The sequence below is a fragment of the Geotrypetes seraphini genome, chromosome 10 (assembly GCF_902459505.1).
Source record: "Geotrypetes seraphini chromosome 10, aGeoSer1.1, whole genome shotgun sequence".
Classification (NCBI taxonomy): Eukaryota; Metazoa; Chordata; class Amphibia; order Gymnophiona; family Dermophiidae; genus Geotrypetes; species Geotrypetes seraphini.
Window position 1 is genome coordinate 86773728 of NC_047093.1, and position 20419 is coordinate 86794146.

The window sequence follows — 20419 nt, forward strand, 5'->3', positions numbered from 1 at the left end:
TTCAGGCCTTCCTCTCTAGAGGGTCCTGCCTACTTCATGTTTTCATGAAGACAGGACCTGCCAGAGAGGAAGACCTGAAGCCGACAACAGCAATTAATTATAAATGCTGCTGCTGCTTCTGCCCGATGAAGTTGAAGGAGGAAAGGGAGCAGAGGGGGAGAGAATGGTAGGGCATGGAGGTAAGGAGGAAGGTATGGGGGGAGGAAAATGCTGCACAGGGAAGTGGGGTGGGAGGGAAATGCTGCAGCACAGGGAAATGGAGGGCCAGAAAAAGGAAGGGAGGCATACTGCTGGGCAGGGGGAGCAGGAAAAAGGGGTTGATGGACAGGGGAAGAGGTGCTGATGGACAGGGGGGGCATAAAAATGAAGAGAGGCCTACTGCTGGACGGGGGGAGTAGGAAGTAGGTGATGATGGACAGGGGGGAGGTAAAACAAAGGGAGAAGGGCTGCTGCTGGATAAGTTGAGCAGTGATGGGGTGGTGGAGGACACAGGGGAGATAAAAGGAAGGGAGAATGGACAGGGGAAGCAGGCAAGGGGTGGTGGTGGACAGCCAAGGAAAAAAACAACAAAAAAAAGAAAGACAGAAATACAGAAAGCGGCTAAATAGAGAGAAAAAAAATAAAGACAGACATACACACATATATTCTAGCACCCATTAATGTAACAGGCTATAAGACTAGTAATAATAATTTATTTGTATGCCACCATACCGGGGAGGTTCTAAGCAGCTCATAACACAGGAAACAATACATACAATTCCATCAAAAATATCCTGGTGAAATACAAGGAGCTACATATATTTCAATAATACACTTTAAAAGAACACTTTAAAAGAAGCGGTGCTAACGGCTCACTGAGACCAGCAGCAGTATCGGGAGCCCCTCTCCAGCAGGGCACCTGATCACAATTACACCCCTCCCCCGATCCACCTAGAGCCCTTAGATCCACTTCTCAACACACTCTTAATGTCCCATCCCAAAGGATAATAGGTACTCGCCGTACCTCAATCTTCTCGGTGACTGCCCCTATGATTTGGAATTCTCTTCCTATATATCTAAGATCCGAACAAAATATACAGAAGTTTAAAAGTAATTTAAAATGTTTTCTTTTTAAAGATGCCTTTAATTGATCATTTGATTTAGTCCAGCAAAGCTGTTAACTTTTTCCCTACCCTAATGTACTTCCCTTTTTTATGTATCTTTACTCGATAAATATTGTAGTTCTCCCCCTTCCTATTGTACCCCTGTGGTTTTAATAATTAAGTATGTTAAAATTGTCTGACTTTTTGTATGTCTGTAAAAGTTTTTAATTATTATTGTACAACGCTTAGTATCTTAGGATAAGCGTTTAATCAAATACATGAATAAACTTGAAACTTGAAACTTAAATAACTGCACTCTCCATGTGTTCCAAGAGAAGTGAGAAAGTAAGTAATCTGGTGACAGACTGAATGCTACTTTATAACAGAAGCATGAAAACTTGAACAACACTCTAAGCTCCACTGGCAACCAGTGTAGTTTCAGGTAGAAAGACCTACCGTATTTTCACCCATATACTGCGCACCCGTGTAAAACGCACACGGGTATAGCGCGCAGGGAACAGAAATTTATGTAAAAAAATTTACTATAGCGCGCACATGCGTATACTGCGCATGCCGCCCCCACTCTCCTCTCGCCGCCCCGACTCTCCTTTCGCCCGCACCGACTCTCCCTTCCGAAGGACCGCTCGCACCCCCATCCGAAGGACCGCTCGCACCCCCACAGCCTCCCCTCCCTCTCCCTCTCGCATGGAGAAGCTGCCTACCGTTGTTTCCGGATGCCCAGTGAGCCCAGATGCTTCCTCTGCCAGCGGGTCCTGTCCTTTCTCTGAGCCCTGCACTACGCTGCTTCCTCTGTCCGGCGGTCCCGCCCTTTCTCTGACATCAGAGAAAGGGCGGGACCACGTACAGAGGAAGCAGCTGGGCTCCTGGCATCCGGAAACAACGGTAGGCAGCTTCTCCATGCGGGAGGGGGGGAGCTGTGGGGGGGCGGAGTGGTCCTTCGTGTGGGGGTGCGAGCGGTCTTATCGGGGTGGGGGTGCGAGCGGGTTGTCCTTCGGGGTGATGAATAGGACGTCGGGGGGAGGGAAACTATGTAAAAAAAAAATTTGTACAACGCGCTCACGCGTATAACATTGCCATGGTTATGCACGGTTGTAAAATTGTGTATAACGCACGCGTTATATGCGTGAAAATACGGGTAGTCTGCGTAACCATACCATCTACTATCCTTTCCTCTTCCTTAGAGATCCAGTGTACGTGCCCCAAGCTTTCTTGAATTCAGATACACATTTTGGTGGCTACCTCCTCTGCCTAGAGGCCATTTCTAAGCATTCACCACCTTCTGTGAAAAAGTATTTCTCAGGTTACTTCTGATCTATCCCCTTTCACCTTCATCCTATGCCTCATCATTCCAGAATTTCTTTTCAGTTTGAAAGAGACTTGCTTCATACGCATTTATGCCACATAGATATTTATAACTTCTCTATATTATATCTCCCCTATCCAATCTTTCCTCCGAAGTATACATATTGAAATCTTTAAGTCTGTCCCTATATGCCTTCTGATGAAGACTACTGACCATTTTAGTAGCCTTCCTCTGGACTGACTCCATCCTATTTATATATTTTTGAAGGTGTGGTTTCTAGAATTGTGAACAATATTCTAAATGAGGTCTTATACAGGGGCATCAATACCTCCTTTAGCCTACTAGCCATTCCTCTCCCTATGCACCCAAGCAGCCTTCTAGTTTTTTGTCGTCGCCTTTACAACCTGTTTGGCCATCTTAAGATCATCACATATTATCACACCCAAGTCCAGCTCCTCTTTTGTGCACAAAAGTTCTTCACCCATTAAACTGTACCGTTCCCTTGGGTTTTTGCAGCCTAAATGCTTGACCTTGCATTTCTTAGCATTAAATCTTAGCTGCCAAATTCAGGAAACTAGAATTTATGCACACATCTTTATGCAATATTCCTAGTGAGATGCATGTGTAAATTCTAATTGTTGCAAATTATTGCTGATAATTGAATATTAGTTCCCAATTATTGGTGCTAATTGTCTTATTATTCAATTACATTGCACAGAGAAATTGAGTGCACATCAAAATTTCCACATGCAGTTTTGAGTGCCATATATAGAATGGGGGGAGGGCATCTAAGTCTTTTTTTGCTAGTGAAGAATGCTGGCAACAGTGATCATATATATCAAACTGGTGTGGAAAGTGCTGCTGCCTCAGGTCTTCTCATCACAGAATACAGCGACAGCTGATTCAACAACAGCCAGGTCACTGTGGTTAATTTCAGCTTCCTACATGCACCCTAGCTGTTTTCTGTCACTCTCGAGAAATGTAAAATTTCTGCAAGCTGGCAGAGCAATATTGTCATACTGGCTGATTGGGGAAAATTATAGTTGTTAGTTATGAAGCATGGAGGAAACTGAGTACAAAACCTTACAATGTTATCTCTTGTGTCAATGCTTTTCTGGGGCTTGAAGGAAACAACTAGGTGCACAAAAAAAAAAAAAAGAAAAGAACGTCAAAATGCGATCAGTAGTAGGAGTTAATAAAAAGAAAGCAAACAAAAAAGATTAGAAGAAAAATGCCAGATTCCGCCCTGGAGTATGTGTATGGTTATACAGTATGTTTAATTTGATTGGAAGACATCAGTAAATTTTGTTCCCAGTCCTTATGGTTGTATTTATATTATATGCCATGCAGATGGAAAACACCAATGAGGAACAATGCCTGAGGTGAATCTAATCAAGTCTGATTTAGGAAAGCTCAGCTCAGAAGTCATGCCTAATGGCTTACTTAATTTCCTCCTGTTCCATTTGAGCTTCCAACTCAATTTTAAACCAGCCCTGTTGGGCTACACAGAACCATGAATCTTCCTCCTATGTTTATATCCACTCCCATGTTAGCCCAACAAGAGTCCTTGACATAACATAACATAAGTTTTTATTTATATAGCATAAAAAGTCTTTCGGTTCTATGCGGTTACAGAGTATAACAAAGAAGAAGAAAAATTAACAATAAAATTAAGAGGCACATATAATTTCCCTGTCTGTCCCAAAATGGGATCCTCCAAATAACGAACGACACTGTGGGGTTAGTCTACGTCACAAGACGGTACTAGTACCCACCACAGGATTGGACCTTGGGATCACAGTTTTAGCTAAAGTGCCTGACAAGTAGATGAAGAACAGTGTATTAAAGGAAGAAAGATAAAATAAAAACTAGTACAAGTAATTTGATTAAGTTAGCAGGAGAAATAAGCTCAAAAGGAATCAAATAAAATATTATTCCGGTCAGAGAAGAAAGAAACTTTAGTTCAGTTTGTGTAGAACGAAGCTAAACCCTTCTCCGACCATCTTCTCTTTTGTACCATCCGATCTTCTGATGTCAGGTCTGCCCGAAACCTCAGCACATGATCCCCCCAGCACAGGAACAGGCCAATGGGCCACCGCCGCTGAAGCAGACCCCGACCAACGCACAAGGGCAGGGCTTGATGTCATGAGCAGAAGCCACAAAAACAGCAATCCTCTGTCTTCGCCCCTAATTCTCGTCGTCGCCTTTCCCACTGCATAGGGCCGTCAAACAACCAGACACAGGCAGACAGGGGACAAAACAGCCCAGAGGCTGCAGGCCTGAAGTTGACTTCACCCCAACGTGAAGGACATGGCCCAGAGTCAAGCACTTGAGGAGCAGTTGTCAGCAAGGGGGAAGCAGCAGCAGTCAGGAGAGCTCCCAGTACACCTCATCAAACAAGCTCATCCACACCAGGCACAGATGAAAGCACCGGAGCAGGCCACCACACCACAGGAAAATAAATAGTTGAATTCTGCCATTAACGGCTAGGCACAGATGTTTGTTAAAAGAAGAATAAATCGCCATTCTATCCACGATTCATTCCTCTTTTAACAAACATCTGTGCCGAGCCGTTAATGGCAGAATTCAACGGGGGGGAGAGGGATTTTATAGTTATGTATTGTATAAGTATTGATTATTGATAGGTAAAGGGGGGAAGGGTGGGAGGTTAAGTATTTATCACTGTTACCATTGATGATTATTAAGTGATATAGATATTGTTAATTTGTGTGGACATTTTATCACACTTATTGTAAGTTTGAAAATGAATAAAGAATTAATAAAAAAAAAGAAGAAGAAGAATGACGTACCAAAATTAAAAACAATAAAAAGAACTTAGATTGAAAAAATAGAATGTAAGGGTGCAAGAATAACAGAAAATAAATCAAATAAAAAACAGAAAAAGACGGTAGACCACCAGAACTCATCAGCCTAACCTGGCGCCATACTTGAAACCAAAAAAAAAAGTCCTAGGGTTACCAGATGTTGTGAAACCCCAGACATGTTCTCTTTTAGAGGACTGTCTGGGTGCCCAGGGGTATTTCCAAAAATTGGCAGTTTGTCCAGGTTATGGAAGACCCCGAGCTCAAGGCCGCGTCTGGAGGTCTCCGATCATGCCACAGATATAATGTGACATCATCATGTCAATCTATGCATGCTCGGGAGGCCCTCCAAATGTGGTCCCAAGCGCGGGGAAGAAGAGACGAAGCTCATAATGGGTGGGGCTGGGGTCAGAACAGGTGGGGATGGGTCAGGGCTGGGGTGGAATGGGTGGGGTGGGACCATGGGTCCTCTTTTTTGCTGACAAAATCTGGTAAACGTAGGGACTTCTGCCTCAGAAAAGTACAAATGGCCTAAAGAAAAGGTACCAAAATAGTTCTTTATTCAAATGACCTGATGTGACCCCGTGTTTAGCATAGAGTCTGCATCAGAAATCTGAAATAATAACATACAAAAGAATAAATAAACATACAAAAGGATATGTAAGACTCATGTCTAAACTAGATAAAACTAGATAAAACAGAGACAGCGCTATACAGGAAATGGAGGGGGAGAGAGACAAAAGAAAAAGACAGACAGACATATATTCTAGAACCCATTAATATACAAGTCATTAAGTCCATTACATTAATGGGTTCTAGAATTTATGTCTGTCTGCTTTTTCTTTCTCTCTCCCCCTCCATTTCCCTGTGTAGCACTGTCACTGCTTTCTTCCTCGCTCCTGCACTCTTCCAGCTGTAACATTACTGCCTCGCTTTTATCTCCCTGCTCCTGATCCTGTGTTTCCTTTAGGTGTCTCTTCCTTTTTTTTTTTTTTAATTCCTTCTTCAGTCTCAGTTCTTTATCTGAACATTCCCTTCCTCAGTCTCTCCAACTGCCATCTCAGCAGATTCAAAAATAATTTAAAAACTTTTCTCTTTAAAGACGCATTTAATCTTTAAATAATCCATTTTTAATAATTTTAATCCCACTCTCTCCTTATTTTGCTTTTTCTTTTCTCTTCAATTGAACAATATTAATTTTGTAACTTTCTCCCTTTCTTTTTTCCTTCCTTTATGTATCTGAGTCTGTCTGTTTTGTCAGTCTGTTTTTATCCCCTTTTAAAGCTGTATAAAGAACTCTAGATCTATCTTATATTTTATTGTTACTCGCTTAGTATGTAATAAGCGATTTATCAAATTTAAATAAACTTGAAACTTGTAAGGTGATTATACCAGCAGAAAGAGGCGTGAAGAGGAATATGATGAGGTGTATAAACCGAATTCCCCAACATGAATCCCACTTTCTAATGCTCTAGGACTTTGCTGCACAGAACTTCATTTATCTTGTCAGGGCAGGTTTTGATGAGTTATACTGCTGAAATCTTAAGAGGTCCCTGCTACTGGAGAGCCTTCCTTACGCTGTTACAAAGTCACATAAACAAGAGTACAGGTGTCCATCAGCCCACTTTCTAGCAGCTGTCTCTCTCCCTTCCCAATCTAACTCTAAAGCAGGGGTTCTCAACCCCAGTTCTCAGGATACACAGCCAGCTTGGTTTTCAGAATATCAACAGTGTATATGCATGAGAAGTTTGTGTGCACTGCCCTCCATTATATGCAATAAATCGTGCCTATTAATTGCAGATATCTTTGCTCGCAAAAAAGAAATAAAAGACTGCACACCTTCAGGATACTCCCTCTGCCTTGAGAATGCCTGGAAAAGATCCTACTTATACTACCTAACCACAACTCTGGAACAGTGGCATAAGCGAGAGTGAGCGGCACCGCCCTTCCCGCATACCTTTTATTCACTTTAGCGCGAGCAGCCACCAACTTACTGCCCATGTCAGCTTTGGCGCTCTCTCTGACATCATTTTTTAGGTGCAGGTCCTGGAAGTGACTTCAGAGAGAGCACCGAAGCCGAAAGCGGGCAGCGAGTTGATGGCTGCTTGTGCCAAAGTACGGGGGTAAGGGAGAGGGCGCGTGCGCAGCAGGGTGAAGAGTGGAAGGTGGGCATGAGAAGAGGAGGGTGTTGGCGGTCCCGAGCAAGATGGCGCGTGAGGTGGACCACCCCCTTTTACTATGCCACTGCTCTGGAACCAAATACCACCTCACATCAGATCACTAGAAGAAATACTGGACTTCAGGAAGGCAATATAAACTCACCTCTTCCTCTAAACCTTCTATGAAATAGCCCATGTCTAAATAATAATAATAACAGTTTGTATACCACAGTACCATGAAGTTCTACGCGGTTTACAAAAGACTAAAGAGGTACAAATTGAATTGAATTTGAAAGAGGTGAAGGGAAAGAAAGTGGTAATAGGAGAAAAAAAACCGTTAAGGAGAAAGATGAATGGGTCAGTTGTCTTGATACTTTAGAAACAAGTAAGTTTTTAGGCGCTTTCTGAATTCCTCGTAAGTAGTGGGCGAGAGTAATTGTTCTAGATCTTTACCCCATAATGCTGCCTGATGTGAGAGAAGGTGTTCATGGTGTTTTTTCAGTTTACATCCTTTAACTGGGGGGGGAAACGAAGTTCGAATGTGAGCTTCTCTTGTGTCTGTTGGCTGAGAAGGAGAAAAGGTCAGTTATGTATTTAGGGGCTAGTCTGTATAGTACTTTAAAGCAAAAGCAGGAGAACTTAAACTTTACGCGTGCTTCCATTGGTAGCCAGTGCAACTGCCAGTAGTAAGGTGTCACATGATCAAATTTCTTTAGCCCGAAGATTAATCTGACCGCTCCTTCCTAAGCAACAAGATTAACTATCACTAATACTACCTTGACCTGCCATATCATGCCTAACACGTTATCATTCGCTGTTATGTATATGCATGCCATGTACTCTCATGTACTACCATTACTGACACTTCCATGCTTTGCCAGTCATTCCATGCTATACCATACCTAGCATATATTATCATTCACAGTTATATATTGTCCTGTTATGCTCCTGCCATGCTCTTATATGTATTGTCTGCCATACTATATTAAATTTTAGCTGCCAAATTTCAAACCATTTTTCAAGCTTCGCAAGGTCTTTGTTCATGTTATTCACACCATCCGGTGTGTCTACTCTATTGCAGATTTTGGTATCATCGCGAAGAGGCAAATCTTACCCGACAATATCAGCAATATCATTTATAAAAATGTTAAAAAGAACAGGCCCAAGAACAGAACCTTGAGGCACACCACTGGTAACATCCTTTCCTCAGAGCGATCTCCATTGATCTCTACCCTCTGTTGCCTTCCACTCAACCAATTCCTGACCCAGCCCGTCACTTTGGGACCCATCCCAAGGGCACTCAGTTTATTTATTAGATGTCTGTGTGGAACACTATCAAAGGCTTTGCTAAAATCTAAATACACCACATCTAGCGCACATCCTCTATCCAATTCTCTGGTCACCCAGTCAAAGAAATTGATCAGATTTGTCTGACAAAACCTACCTCTAGTGAATCCATGTTGTTTCCAGTCCTGCAATCCACAGGATTCCAGAAACTTGACCATTAAAAGTGTTTTCATTAATTTGCTTACCACAGAAGTCAGACTTACCAGCCTATAATTTCCTACTTCTTCCTTACTTCCACTTTTGTGGAGAAGGACCACATCCATCCTTCTCCAGTACCATTCCTGATTCTAGAGACTCATTGAAAAGGTCAGTCAGCATAGCTACCGAACTTCCTTAAGTTCCTTCAGCACCCTCGGGTGTACACCTTTTGGCCCCATCGCTTTATCTACCTTTATTTTAGCTAGCTCCTCACAAACACAACCCTCTGAAAATCTAGTAGGGTCTATTACTCCTCCATCCCTATTCACGTTTGTCTTCTGCGGTCCCGCATCAACAATCAATAGTTGGTATTAATTGGCAATGATTTGGGTTTGCACGTGAATCTGCTCAAGTCACTATTCTATAATATCTTTGCCTAAATTTCATAATGTGCAACTCAAAGGGGTGTAGCTATGGGAAGAGCATCTGGATCTCCCAAAAGTTAGGCACAAAGGGGTAAATTCTGGAAACGGTGCCTAACTTAATTAATAAACATTTAAAACAGCAAAAAACTTCAACATTAAAGTGCCTACCAGCACCTAAATAAAAGGTGCCAGAAATGTGGCTATGTAGGTGCTTTATAGTGCCTAACACCTCAATGGGTGTTCCTAACACTGGAAGTAATATTAGGCCCATAAAATACCTACATATATGCGATTCATGGCAAGATAGGTGCCAGAAATGTAGGCCTGGAAAACCCTGGCCTATATTTCTGGCACCTATCTTTTTTGGAGGCACAATTCTCTATAAGGTGCCATTGCGTGATTGATAAGCGATTTGTGGTTGCTTTCTAGGTGACCACCAATATGAGCACCCTATAGAGAATCTGGGCCATAGGGCCCAATATTCAGCGGTATTTGGCTGCTCGGAATGAATCCCGGCTGGCTAAATACCATGTAGTTGGATATCCACCAATATTCAACGGGAGATAGCCAACTATCTCCCATTAAATGTCCCACACTCCAGATTGGCCAGTGATAGCCAGTCACTACCAATATTCAGCGGTTGGCTAGCTAAGGCTAGTGGCTAGATAGACCTGTTTTTTAGGTGGGTCTATCTTTTGCCACTTTGCCTTAGCTGGTCAGCCGCTGAATATTGGCTTAGCCAGCTAAGTCTTTGGCGGCAAACCTTGACCCAGATATTCAATGCCAGTGGTTGGATATGGCCTCAGCATTGAATATCTGGGATCACCACAGACCGGGGGAGACAGACAGCCATCTTCATCTGAATATCAGGGGGAATTTTAAAGAATAATTTTATCTCCACGCCTAAATTGGGCACCAGCTTTACAAGAGATTTCAGTAGGCATAAGTCCATAGCCCAATGTTAACTGTGAGATCTGCACTAACCCCTCCCCCCCCCCCTTTTTAAAATAAAGCTGTGTTAGGGTTTTTTATCGCAGACCATGGTAGTAAAAGCTCATAGAATTCCTATGAGCATCGGAGCTTTTACTGCCACGGTAAGTGATAAAAAACACTAACATTGCTTCATAAAAGGGGGAGAGAGGGGGTAAGTTAGTATTCTGCAAAGAACATACACAATTTGTTCTTTATTTTGCATTTAGAAAGAGTCTAAAGATGTTACGGCTGATATTCAGCAGTACTTAGCCAGCTGAGAACAGTTCCCAGGTGGCTAAGTACTGCTTAGCCTGCATTGAATTTCCGGTATCGCTGTGGCCTGCAGGAAGTAGGTGGTCTGCCTCCCACAGGCTGCATTTCAGGGCCTTTCTATTTCCTTGCATAACCATACAGCTTTCTTTTTAAAAGGGTTTTTTTTTTTTAAATGTGTTATCTGGATTTAATTCTTTTGTGAACTACCTCAGGACCTTTTTTATAGAGAGAGGAAGTGATATATAAGACTTATCAATAGAATAGAATAGAATTTGCAGAATAGTAGTTTAACAGGGATCTTTTCGGCACCATTTGTTGAATCCATCCCTAAATGTGCTGGCAAAAATCATTTCTGCTACCAAGTTTTTGTGATATTATGGGCAAAAAGATTGGAAAGTGACTGAAGGGTTTTACAAGTGGATATATTTTAAAGACAGCAAACATTTCATGGCTATATATATCTCCTTTTTTCACCTTTGGGATCCAAACCTTTGCTTCATTTATCCTAATCCTATCCCTACCCCCACCAAAGAGTCACATTTCCAATGCGGTTTTCATGCTATGTAAGCCGGGGTGGACTCCCCTTGTTTTTGAAGGTAATGACAGAGTGGTACAGACATTTCCTTGTTCCTGCCTGAAGAAAACCATGAAATTAGTACCTCCTGTGGGGGCTTTCTTGAGTGAGCACTGGTTCACACTTTCTACAAAGTGAACTCGCAGCATAACCCAGAGGGGAGTGCTTGATGGTACAGCCTCTTACAGGAGCAGAACTGTAGCAGTGGGCATAAGAGCTGCAGTAGATAATTGTGCTACCCACTGGGACTGAATTATAAGCTTGGAAGCTGAGCTGAGGGTCAGGACACGGTGGCTGAACAGACTAATAGAATTTCTGACCACAACATAACTGGTAGCTTATTGGTGCTTAACTGAGTTTCTTATCTATGAAAGTGAGGCCATGGAGAGCTTCCTCCCCCTTCAGGCTTTGCGTGTCTGAGAAAGCAAAACTGGGACTATAAATCACTAGGATGCCGGGAGAAAGAGTAATCAACTGGGGAACATCGTTTGCTCTAAAGCTTTTGCTGCTGGGATACAATCTGCAGTTACCATTTCTGCAAAAGGGAATACATGTATATTATATTCATTACAACAGAGGTTCTTAACCCAGTCCTCAGGACACACCAAGCTAGTTTGATCTTCAAGATATCTACAATAAATATGCACAAGAGAGATTTGTATGCACTGTTTCTAGTTATATGCAAATCTATCTCATGCATATTCATTATGATTATCCTGAAAGCTTGACTGGCTTCAGAACCCCTGCAGTACATAATATTTGCAACAGGACTTTTCTGTTACTTGTGCTTTTCACTGACACTTGATGAAAGACTAAGAAAACTGTTTTCCCTCCACTCTTCAGTGCCTGTATCATACATCTCCTCATCATCTTCCATCCCTCCCCAACCTCAGCGATCAGTATGGATTACCACTGACTGTCTCCTTTCTTTCTAAGGGAAGAAGCGATGCTATCGACTTACTTCGAAACCATTGATGACCTCCTCTCCTCCTTTGGGCCAGTCCGGGACTGCTCTCGCAACAACGGTGGTTGCACCCGCAACTTCAAATGTGTGTCGGACCGGAAGGTTGATTCCACAGGTTGTGTGGTATGTATGCCCTTCTTTAAGCCCTAGAGAAAAGATCCCTGCCGATTACCTGTGAGTTTCTGGGGGGATTTTTGTTGTTGTTTTTTTCCTTTGTGTTTCTTTCCACCATCATTTTGGATTGCCTGCCAATTGTTATGGTTCTGTGATAGGGTGAAGTAAGGCGAGACAAATGAGCAATAAAGTGTTGGAAGTGAGTCCTCTTGCTAGCTCAGTCAGGAATACTTGTTTCTGTATCTGATCAGGTGGCTTCTTCGTTTGCAGCTGAAACGCTGTGGACTCAAAATATTTGTTTATTTAGATTTATATCCCCAATTTATATCTCCAATGTTAGTTTACATTCACAGTGTTATAATATAGGGTTTTCATACAGTGTGTTGCAATATATCTTCATATAGGATTACTTACTGATGCTGGTGAAGGGTTGAGGAAGTAACTAGGCGCGGGTCCAGGAAGTGACATCGGAGAAAGAGCCGATGCTGGTGCGACAGCAGCATGGGGGTTGCTGCTTGCACCAGGAACGTTACAGAGGTATGGGGGAAGGGAAGCGGCACACACGCTCGTCAGTAGGGGAGGATGGGTGCCTGCGCCCTCACCAAGATGGCGTCCTGGGTGGACCTCCCCCCCCACCCTCTCCTTACTACGCCACTGGATCTGGGTAGTAGAAAAACAATATATTGCAAAATGATGATTTTTGCTCTCATTTCTCTGTATCCATTACCTACCTCCCACCTTCTCTCCCTCCGCCAAAATAATCTATTTAGATTTAAAGCAGTAGAGTTGCTTCTAGGGCAGTGATTCCCATTTCTAGTCCTCAAGGGCTACCAACAGGTCAGGGATTTTCAAGATATCATTAATGAATATGCATGAAAGGAATTGCTAATCACTGTAGTCAATTGTATCCTTACCATACCATATTGTTTCTTATACCCTGCAATTGTCTGCTAGGAATCATTGTGGCTTACATAAGATTAATTAGGATTCATTATAGTAGCATCAAGGATCAAACATTATACTACTACTACTTATCATTTTTATAGCATTGCTAGATGTACGCAGCACTGCACATTAAAACATTCAAAACAGTCCCTTCTCAGTAGAGCTTACAATCTCATAGAGTTCATGTGCTGGATTACAGTGAGAACAGATGTGTTTTTAATGATTTCCTGAATTGAAGGTAGGAAGGGATCTGTTGCAAACAGGCCAGAAGGCAAGTTCAGATCTTGGGGCCCTGGAACTCAAATGTGGACTCGAAGAGTGATTTTTTTATGGATTAAACATGGAGAGTGCAGAGGCAGGTTGTAGCGCTGGATCATTCTTGAGTTGCAGAAGGAACGCATCCTATGCATATTCATAAAAAAATTTCATTCATTCATTCATACTACTGAAACCCTCCCAATCTACCTAATTAAATCAATCATAAAAGTCCATTTACTATGCAAAGTGTTGTCCAATAAAAGTGTCCCAGAAAATCTTCATCAACTTTTCCTTTGCTTATCTTCTATTTTCCAATCGCAAATCTGCTCCATGTATCATCCACTCCAGATAAACTGAGCAAATAGCCCAACACAGTTCTACTTTTCGCCTTTCAGCGTCTTCAGGGGCTTTAGATTGATGCCAGCTTCAGTTTGACATTATCTCTGTTATTCATCAGATTTCATTTTGGCTACACACAAGTGTAGAATCTCCAGATCAGAACCTTTTCGGTGTAACACCTCAGTTACAAGTGATTCCTATTTCTATGGTGCACTTACCAACTTATCACACATCCTCAACCTAGTGTGTCCTCTTTTTTTGTCATAACAAATATGGTAACTCTACTTAGGATGTTCCTGAAGCACAAGAGTTGTGGCCAGGGCACTTGAACTATAATAGCTCAGTTTCCCCTTTTATCTGTAACTAGAAGGAAAGCAGAGGGACCCCCCCCCCCATAACTTCACACATCCATGTAGGTCAGCAGCTGTTTCCTATACCTCAGTATCACTCTTATGCCTAAATGCCTATTGGTCTAGGTGACATAGTAAAAGATTCAATATTTCCGAGACCTACATTGATTAGGATTAACTTGAAGGTTCTCCCTAGCAGATGGAAGGTCAAAGCCAGGAGGTGTTAAAACTTTTCGTTCTACCACCTACCTGCAATTTACAGCTTCCTTTAGAAAATCAGAAAGTTTACCTATAGGACATTACTCTGCCTACCTACAAATGAGGTCAGCTAGAGGATTTTATCTTATTGGTAGACTAAAATAGAAGCACTGACAGGTCAATGTTCAAAACCAAACACAGGCGCCTGACTAGCACTCGTGTTAGTGAGTGGGAGACATATGCACACAATGATTTGCACAAATAGCATGCAAATATAGTCAAACGGATGCTAATGAGGTCATTTCCTAATGCTTAAAGAACAGCGCACAAAACAAGGTTGCCTTTTCGCTGAAAAAAAAAAATGCCAGCTCGGAGCAGAGATTAGGGTGTTTGAAGACAGGATTTTGTACAATTTTTTTCTTTAAAATCTGCCAGTTTTTATTTTATTTGGAAGCAGAAGGAAGCCCATGCAAGCCCCTAAGTGCTGGTAGGGTGAGAGATGAATGAGTTCAAGTCAGAGCAAACCCGAAAGTTCACACATTGGCACCTGTAATTGAAAGCAAACATTGAAAAGCTTATATTTAAAGGCATAGAAGAGTAGTGCTGTTGTGTGTTTCACTACCTGGTTTGCCTGGGCATGTATAACAAGTGCTGTGCTTACCGGAATACTCTTCTGCAACATGTGCCAGGAACATTCCTCCCACTTATCTTTGCAATGCTCAGTGCTAACAGCATATAGCAGTGCATATACCGTATTTTCACTCATATACTGCGCACCCGTGTATAGCGCGCGGGAAACTGTAATTTATATAAAGAAATTTTTATATACCGCGCACACCCGTATACCGCGCATGCCGCCCCGACTCTCCCGTCACCGCCCGACTCTCCTCTGGCCCGCCCCGACTCTCCTCTCCCCCTTGAAGTCCTGTCCCCACCCTGAAAGCCTGATGCCCCCCCCCCCCGACGTCTGATTCACCCCGCAGGACCGCCCGCACTCCCCCCCCGACGTCCGATTCACCCCCCCCCCCTCCGCAGGACCGATCGCACCCCCACCCTGAAGGACCGCTCGCACCCCCACAGCCTCCCCACCCCCCCCCCCATCATGGAGAAGCTCCTACCGTTCTCCTGCTGCTTCCTCTGCCGGCGGTCCCGGCCCTTCTGTGAGCCCTGCTCTGAAATGCTTCCTCTTCTGGCGGTCCCGGCCCTTCTGTGAGCCCTGCGTCTGCGCTGCTTCCTCTTCCGGCGGTCCCGCCCTTTCTGCTTTACACCGACATATATGACCACTGAATGTTGCTAAGGAATGATAAGCCTTGAAAAAAACCTTCTGTGGGTGAAACATGTTGGCTCCTATTTCCCTCAAAAGAAGACCACAATTAAAAGCTAAGTGCCCTTGAAATATGCTAGAAGGGTTGTTAAATAAAAATTTAAAAATAAAGTTTGTGAGTAAAAATTGATAACGGCTCCAGTGAGGAGGTCGTACATAAAGCCTAGGGCTGCGAAAGCTTTTGAGCCCAGGTGGTACTTCTGAGGAGCAAAGGGATTATGCATTAGAAGTGAGGAGTTTGAGGTATTAGTGAGCTTGATACAGTGGTGCCTCGCATAACGGACGCCTCGCACAGCGAACGCTGCGCACAACGAACTTTATGTCTTGATTCGTACAACGAACTTCGTTTCACACAACGAAGTCGCCCGAGCTGCATCCTTCCGCGCAGGCACTGCGCTTAACTGCCCTCTCTCCGCCTGGCTCCCTCTTGCCCCCCCCGACTCCCCGACACGATTGGGGCAAGAGGGAGCCCAAGCCCTCTTGCCCCCCCGACTCCCCGACACGATCGGGGCAAGAGGGAGCCCAAGCCCTCTTGCCCCCCCGACTCCCCGACACGATCGGGGCAAGGAGGGAGCTCAAGCCCTCTTGCCCCCCCGACTCCCCGACACGATCGGGGCAAGAGGGAGCCCAAGCCCTCTTGCCCCCCCGACTCCCCGACACGATCGGGGCAAGAGGGAGCTCAAGCCCTCTTGCCCCCCCGACTCCCCGACACGATCGGGGCAAGAGGGAGCCCAAGCCCTCTTGCCCCCCCGACTCCCCGACACGATCGGGCCAGGAGGGAGCCCAAGTCCTCCTGGCCACGGCGACCCCCTAACCCCACCCTGCACTACATTACGGGCAGGAGGGATCCCAGGCCCTCCTGCCCTCGACGCAAACCCCCCCTCCCCCCAACGACCGCCCCCCCCAAGAACCTCCGACCGCCCCCCCAGCCGACCCGCGACACCCCCTGGCCGACCCCCACGACACCCCCAACCCCCTTCCCCGTACCTTTCTGTAGTTGGCCGGACAGAACGGGAGCCAAACCCGCCTGTCCGGCAGGCAGCCAACGACGGAATGAGGCCGGATTGGCCCATCCGTCCCAAAGCTCCGCCTACTGGTGGGGCCTAAGGCGCCTGGGCCAATCAGAATAGGCCCGGAGCCTTAGGTCCCTCCTGGGGGCGGGGCCTGAGGCACATGGGCCCAACCCGACCATGTGCCTCAGGCCCTGCCCCCAGGAGGGACCTAAGGCTCCCGGGCCTATTCTGATTGGCCCAGGCGCCTTAGGCCCCACCAGTAGGCGGAGCTTTGGGACGGATGGGCCAATCCGGCCTCATTCCGTCGTTGGCTGCCTGCCGGACAGGCGGGTTTGGCTCCCGTCTGTCCGGCCAACTACAGAAAGGTACGGGGAAGGGGGTTGGGGGTGTCGTGGGGGGTCGGCCAGGGGGGTCGCGGGTCGGCTGGGGGGGGCGGGCGGAGGGTCTTGGGGGGGGGGCGGTCGTTGGGGGGGGGGGGGGTTTGCGTCGAGGGCAGGAGGGCCTGGGATCCCTCCTGCCCGTAATGTAGTGCAGGGTGGGGTTAGGGGGTCGCCGTGGCCAGGAGGACTTGGGCTCCCTCTGGCCCGATATTGTCGGGGAGTTGGGGAATCGGCGGGGCAAGAGGGCTTGGGCTCCCTCTTGCCCCGATCGTGTCGGGGAGTCGGGGGGGCAAGAGGGCTTGGGCTCCCTCTTGCCCCGATCGTGTCGGGGAGTCGGGGGGGCAAGAGGGCTTGGGCTCCCTCTTGCCCCGATCGTGTCGGGGAGTCGGGGGGCAAGAGGGCTTGGGCTCCCTCTTGCCCCGATCGTGTCGGGGAGTCGGGGGGGGGGCAAGAGGGCTTGGGCTCCCTCTTGCCCCGATCGTGTCGGGGAGTCGGGGGGGCAAGAGGGCTTGGGCTCCCTCTTGCCCCGATCGTGTCGGGGAGTCGGGGGGCAAGAGGGCTTGGGCTCCCTCTTGCCCCGATCGTGTCGGGGAGTCGGGGGGGGGCAAGAGGGCTTGAGCTCCCTCTTGCCCCGATTGTGTCGGGGGTGCCAGGGACCACACGGAGTCACCCACCGTACCACCCGATTCGGGTAAGCGCAGGTATCGGTGGGTGGCTTATTTGCGGGGGGGGTGCCTTATTTTACATTTTTTTCTAAAAAGGGGGGGCTGTCTTATTTGATGGCCCTGCCTTATCATCGGTGAAACACGGTAGAAAAAAAAAAAAATGAACAGTTAAGTCCCAGTTTTTGCCGCTGAGACTCTGCCCTCTCTCACTGTAAAATTAGACTCTACTTAGTTTGTCTTTAAATTTAAAAAATGTGTGTTGTTTTAAAAAACAATTATGTTTTTAGATGTATCTAAATAAAAATAATAACCAAAAATTTATCTTTTTTTATGTCATCTTAGCATATTTTATGCTGCAGAACGAATTATTTTTTTTTACATGTATTCTTATGGGAAAACGCGTTTCACATAACGAACGTTTCGCATAACAAACTTGCTCCTGGAACCAATTAAGTTCGTTGTGTGAGGCACCACTGTATATATCTTGGTGAGGCTCTTTATTTATTAAACATATTTCTAAGGTAGTTTTGAAAAATCAGAGAAAGTTGGCACTACTGCCTCTGGGACTGTTCTCAGATATATATTGGGCTGATTCCTTGGAATATTTTTAAGTGAGTGGTGCTGACAAAGTGAGTCATGCAGCTACATTGTATGTTCCCCATATACAGTTTGATTGGAGGGGGGGGGCTTGATTTTCTGACTTTGAGTCATTTATCATGCCATTCCACTATGGGAAGTGCTGTTTCTCACTGCTGGATTATGCATGAGGAGAGATGGTGAGACAAATTTTTAAATTTTTATTTTACTTTGTCTTTTAAAAAAAAAATAATAATAATTAAGATGAAGTAAGATAGCAATTGTCAACTGTCTTTTTGCAGTGTGCTGAAAGCAAAGAACATTTTAAATTCTTATCACTCAACAGAATGGCATCACTTCTATTTATTTCTTTATTTCTCTCCTGTTATTTTTAATGTGTAAAATGTGAGATGAGCTATGATAGCAATTGTCTTTTTACAATGTGCTGAAAGCAAGGGAAATTTTTAATTCTTGTCACGCAACAGAATGGCATCACTTTTATTTATTTTCTAGTTTTTTAGCCCGTTACATTAACAGGTGCTAGAATAGATGTGTAGACTTAGGTATTTCTTTCTTTCTTTCTTTCTGTCTCTCTCCTTGTCCGCTATCTGTCTGTCTTTCTTTCTTTCTGTCTCTCCCCCCTGTTCAGCAGCACCCCTTCCCCTATTCAGCAGTAGCCCTTCTCCCTTCCTTTTACCTCCCCCCTGTTCAGCAGCACCTCTTCCCTACTCCACCTGTCCAGCAGTAGCCCTTCTCCCTTACTTTTATCTCCCCCCGTCTCTCTCAGGCAAGCTCTCCTCCCTTTTACCTCTGGCTCCTTCACAACACTGGAGAGCCGTGATCATGTTCTCACTCGCTGTCTGTGCACCTGGCAGCAGTGCCTTGACCTCTAGAAGCCTGGACATTTGCTATTCGTTGAGGTGCAAGCTGGCTGGGGTGTGGGAGAGGGGAAGCCATTGCCATGTATGTGCAAGAGAACGAAACCACCGCAAGCTCCTACTGCGCATGCGGCAGCATGGAGACTCGAGGATCGGAATTGCCTACCCCTGGTCTATACCATCCTTCTTACACCAATATACAAAAGCAACATAATAACAAAAATTACTTTTTGATTTTAACTAGTTAACCAATTTCCCTGAACTGACTTTCCCTTCCCAAACCAAAATTACTGGAGAAAAGATTAAGAAGGAGTTATTTCCTCTTGTTCTTAGCTTCAGTTGCAGCCTGTTTCATGGTAACTGGCAGGAGGTAGAGCTGCCCGATTCAAATCGATTCACTGATTCACTTTGGTTGAATCGATTCATTCTCAGAAAAAATTGGACTCACCGATTCAGTGCAGGCCCATAAGGGGGTATTCTGCTGGCATCAGGCTTTCCTCTGCTGGGTCCTGCCTTCGTGGAAACAGGAAGTTGGCAAGACCTAGCAGAAAGGAAAGCTTGACACAGGCAAGAGCAGCAAGTTGTGAAGGCTACACTGCCAACTGTGTTTGTGTGGGGGGAGTGGCAAAGAAAGATAGCAAGTGAGGGAGAGATGGGAGGGGGAAGGGAATAGGGGGGAATTCTCAAACCTTGAGAGGGCATGGATGGAGAGTGCCATATCTCGGTGGGGGGGGGGGGGGGGAATAAAAGATGCCTTAATACAGGGCAGGCAGGAGAAGGGAAAACTGGAACACTCTTCCGGAGTCTGTCGTAGGGGAAAACACCCTCCAGGGATTCAAGACAAAGTTAGACAAGTTCCTGCTGAACGAGAACGTACGCAGGTAGGGCTAGTCTCAGTTAGGGCGCTGGTCTTTGATCAAGGGCCGCCGCGTGAGCGGACTGCTGGGCACGATGGACCACTGGTCTGACCCAACAGCAGCAATTCTTATATTCTTATGTAAGGGAGAGATTAGATAAGGCAGTGGGGAAAAATTAGAGAGGCTGAAGTCACGAAGGGAGGAAAAAAGAGAGAGAGAGACATAAGGAGTGAAAAGTAGGACAAATGCTAAATCCACAAATGGAGAGGAAAAAAGAAAGAGATGTTTGCCCTGGGATGAGGGGTGTAGGAGGAGAAAGGGAACAGAGGGGGAAAGCTGGACAGGAAAGACAGGGCCACAGGGGGTGGGATGGGGGAAACAGTGGAAGGAAAGGGCAGAAAGAGAGGACATATGCATGGAAGGGAGAGAGAGGACAGACTCT

General features: G+C 45.3%; 1 protein-coding gene across 9 annotated transcripts in view; it reads left to right on the top strand.

Moving 5' to 3' along the window:
* ASTN2 (astrotactin 2) overlaps positions 1-20419 on the top strand; it is a 1902914-nt gene that overhangs the window by 1196985 nt on the left and 685510 nt on the right. For 8 of the 9 annotated variants that reach the window (XM_033961675.1, XM_033961676.1, XM_033961677.1 and 5 more), the window contains one exon: positions 12053-12203. In XM_033961675.1, coding sequence (XP_033817566.1) covers positions 12053-12203 — 151 coding nt within the window. Of the gene's footprint in view, positions 1-12052; positions 12204-20419 lie in introns of those variants that run through there. The other variant, XM_033961683.1, reaches the window with a different exon arrangement.